The sequence below is a fragment of the Bidens hawaiensis genome, unplaced genomic scaffold, assembly GCF_021521415.1.
Source record: "Bidens hawaiensis isolate Kalapana, Puna unplaced genomic scaffold, B.hawaiensis_p1.1 tig00050766_1, whole genome shotgun sequence".
NCBI classification, from domain to species: Eukaryota; Viridiplantae; Streptophyta; class Magnoliopsida; order Asterales; family Asteraceae; genus Bidens; species Bidens hawaiensis.
The window spans coordinates 8,121-11,434 of NW_027499109.1; the positions used below are offsets into that span (position 1 = coordinate 8,121).

Below are 3,314 nucleotides of genomic sequence, written 5' to 3' on the forward strand. Positions count from 1 at the left end.
AAAGACCAAAACTTTTAAGTAAATTACACAAATAACCATTGAAAGGGTAAAAAGACTAAATTGCCCTCACATGAGGTGCACATGACTGGATTTAACGAGAAAAACTAACCCTCGTTAGTTAAATAGACGAACCGTGCAATGTTTTTTGAACATAAATGATGTTTTCTGTCATTAAGTTTGTCAAAGAACGTCCATTGAAAAACCGTGCAAACATAAAAGACGTCTTTTGCCATTTTGTCTTTTTTTATACGAATTGAGTCCAGTCCCCTCTACATCTTCTTATGCTCTCCATCTTCTTATGCCCTCTTTTTTGCCCGTTAGTGTAAATTAACGAGTTTTCATTCAAAAACGTTTATACGTATCGAGTCCTTCCTTGTCTAGAAAATCGGCTCCCTTCACATTTTATCCAAGCTTCGCCATGGACCACAAGGTATAGCCTTGATTAGAAAGACTTATGTCTGAACAATGTTCACCTAATAACTAAGGTGAGAAAGACTGAAATAACACATGGCTATATTTCTGTCTAAGATGTGTACACACAATGATTATTAAAGCCACCTTGCCTAACCTACATGAAAGGTGTTGATTTGAACAAAACTACTATATTCTAAACAACTAATTACACCTCATCTGAATTTAATAACTCAATTCCAAAAGACAATCCTAAATCATGCCAGCTTGACACTGCCAACAACCTTTCTTGCCAAACTTAACTTGTCTAAAATATAATGCACAACCAACCCAATATTATTATTATCATTAGTTACCAAACTTATATCCAAAGAAATACCATCCTTAAACCATAAAAACAAATCATTATTTCAACATTGTTGAACATAAATCTTGTTACATAAACAGCAATCAAGAAAATTCGAAGGCTTTATTCAACTGGGAACCAAATTAAAATTCCCAAAACAAGAAGCAAATAAAACTCGGAAATTGTGAACATTATTAGAGAAGCATTCATTCATTCAATGAGTAGAGACTTTAAGATTGAGTGACTTATTAAACCATGATTTCCAGCTGCCGGAGTTCTTCCTTGTTATTCCCACCGTCACCGGCTTTCCATCACCGACATCCTCCACCGGCTGAGGCTTCTTGCACAGCATGAAGTTTCTGACTCCAAAAGATCCAATGGCCTCCACTGGGCTCAAAGCTGTAATCAAATTCAACAAATTAATAATCAAATTCGAAATATGTATCAAAAAAATTCAAAAACTAGTAATCATATTCAGCAAATAAAAAAAATAGTAATCATATTCAGCAAATTAGTAACAGATTTCAGCAAAATAATAAATAAAGCAATCAACTTCAATAAATTAGTAATCAAATTCAGCAAAATAAAATCAAATTCAAGCAAAATAGTAATCAAATTTCAGCAAAATAATAATCAAGTTTAGCAATATAATAATCAAATTTCAGCAAGATAATAATCAGGCTTAGCAATATAATAATCAAGTTTAACAATATAATATTCAAATTTCAGCAAATAATAATCAAGTTAATATAGTAATCAAATTTCAGCATAATAATAATCAAGTTTAGCAATATACTTATTTAAGTTCAGCAAAATAATAATCAAGTTTAGCAATATAGTAATCAAATTTCAGCAAAATAATAATCAAGTTCAGCAATATAGTAATCAAATTTCAGCAAAATAATAATCATAATTAAGCAAAACAGTAGCAAATTTCAGCAAAAAAATAATCAAATTCAGCAAATCAATACCAAAATTCAGCAAAATAATAATCAAAATGTAGCAAAATAAAGATAAATTCAGCAAAATAACAATCAAATTCAACATATTGATAATCAAACTCAGCAAACTAACAAACAAATTCACAAATAATAACCAAATTCAACAAACCATCAATCAAATTCAAGAAATTAATAATTAAAACAATAAAAATTAGCAAAATAACAATAAAATTCAGCAAAATAATAATCAACTAAATCTAAATCAGCTAAATAACAATCAAATTCACAAATTCAATAACCTAGTAATCAAATTCAGCAAATTATAAACAAGAACAGCTATAATTATATGTATATACATATATATATACCTTCGGTTCCTGCGACCGGGCAATAAAGAACAAATTCATTAACATTCGACCCGAGAACAGGAAGCCGTCCTTCTTTCGCATACGACTTAAGCGCGGTATCCATAACCGACGCCACAACCTCTTCGGCATTCACCACAAACCGGATCGGCCCGGCGCTTCCAACAACCGTAATACTTATCAACAACCGGTTCTTTCCGGCCTGACTCTGACTCTTCTTCTGCTTATTATACATCAACATCCTTCTCGTCTCGTATTATACGTAACCCTAACAATTCACAATTATCCAAAATTGAAACAAAAAATAAAAACAATTGATTGAGTGGTTGATCGGACGGTGGCGATTGATTGATTGGATGGAACGATTCAGGGATCAAGGCCGACGCAGCGGTGGTACCAGCTGGCTTTGGAAGATCCGAAGCGGGTGATTGAAACGATCCCCCTGGAGGAACGGGGGGAGATCATAAACCGATTAGAGGGGATTTCCACCATTCACAAACGGAGATTTGCAGGGGTGAGTGTGGGAAGACGATGGATTTGGAAGGTTAGGGTTAGGGTTTGTATGTTTTGATTTGGGGGAAAATGTTGAGGTTATAAAGGGGGGAGTTTTGGTGAGGCGGCCGACTCTTTCGTTAGCCTAATAATAATAATAATAATTTTTGGAACGACGAACTAAGTAACGCCGGGTATTTCGTATGCGGTCTCCATTGACTAAAGGTATCCCGAGCTTACGAGTTTGGATGGACGGAGGCCCTAGCGGTCCACCTGTTGAGGGAATCCACGGATAAAACTCGACCCCCACGCCCGTCAAACTGTACGACAGCAAGGAGACGGTAAAACCTTGTGATATCAGAACTCGAACCCTCATCCCTCATATTTTACATATAAATTGATGATAGTGAGTTTTGAACCACTTATCTCTCATTTGTAAAGTGGATGCTTTGTCATTAAGCATATCCAATTTATAATAATAATAATAATAATAATAATAATAATAATAATATGTTGGGTAGTTTTGTCATTTTGGTGGGTAATGTGTCACGTGGAAAGTGTTACATGTGTGACCGATTGTGTCATAACTTTTGTACATATCCATCAACTCAAATTTCTTTTTCCCTTGTAGACGTAATTTTCGTACACCATTCTTATCTTGAGTGTACAAGCTTATATGGATTATACATGTCATATATGATTAACAAATGTATAGAAGGGAAAAAAATAACAACCTTTTCAGCCTATACAATTTGTAAG

The 3,314-nt window shown here is 34.0% G+C and overlaps 1 protein-coding gene across 1 annotated transcript; it reads right to left on the minus strand.

The window, feature by feature from the left end:
* Nucleotides 1–815: 815 nt before the first annotated feature.
* On the minus strand, nt 816–2,660 carry LOC143598727 (uncharacterized protein At4g22758-like). Its single transcript, XM_077076872.1, has 2 exons — nt 2,067–2,660; nt 816–1,156 (listed from the first exon to the last, which is right to left on the minus strand). Exons 1-2 carry the CDS (start codon nt 2,302–2,304, stop codon nt 972–974), a joined length of 423 nt encoding a protein of 140 aa, XP_076932987.1. The 5' UTR covers nt 2,305–2,660; the 3' UTR covers nt 816–971.
* Between the last annotated feature and the right edge of the window lie 654 nt (nt 2,661–3,314).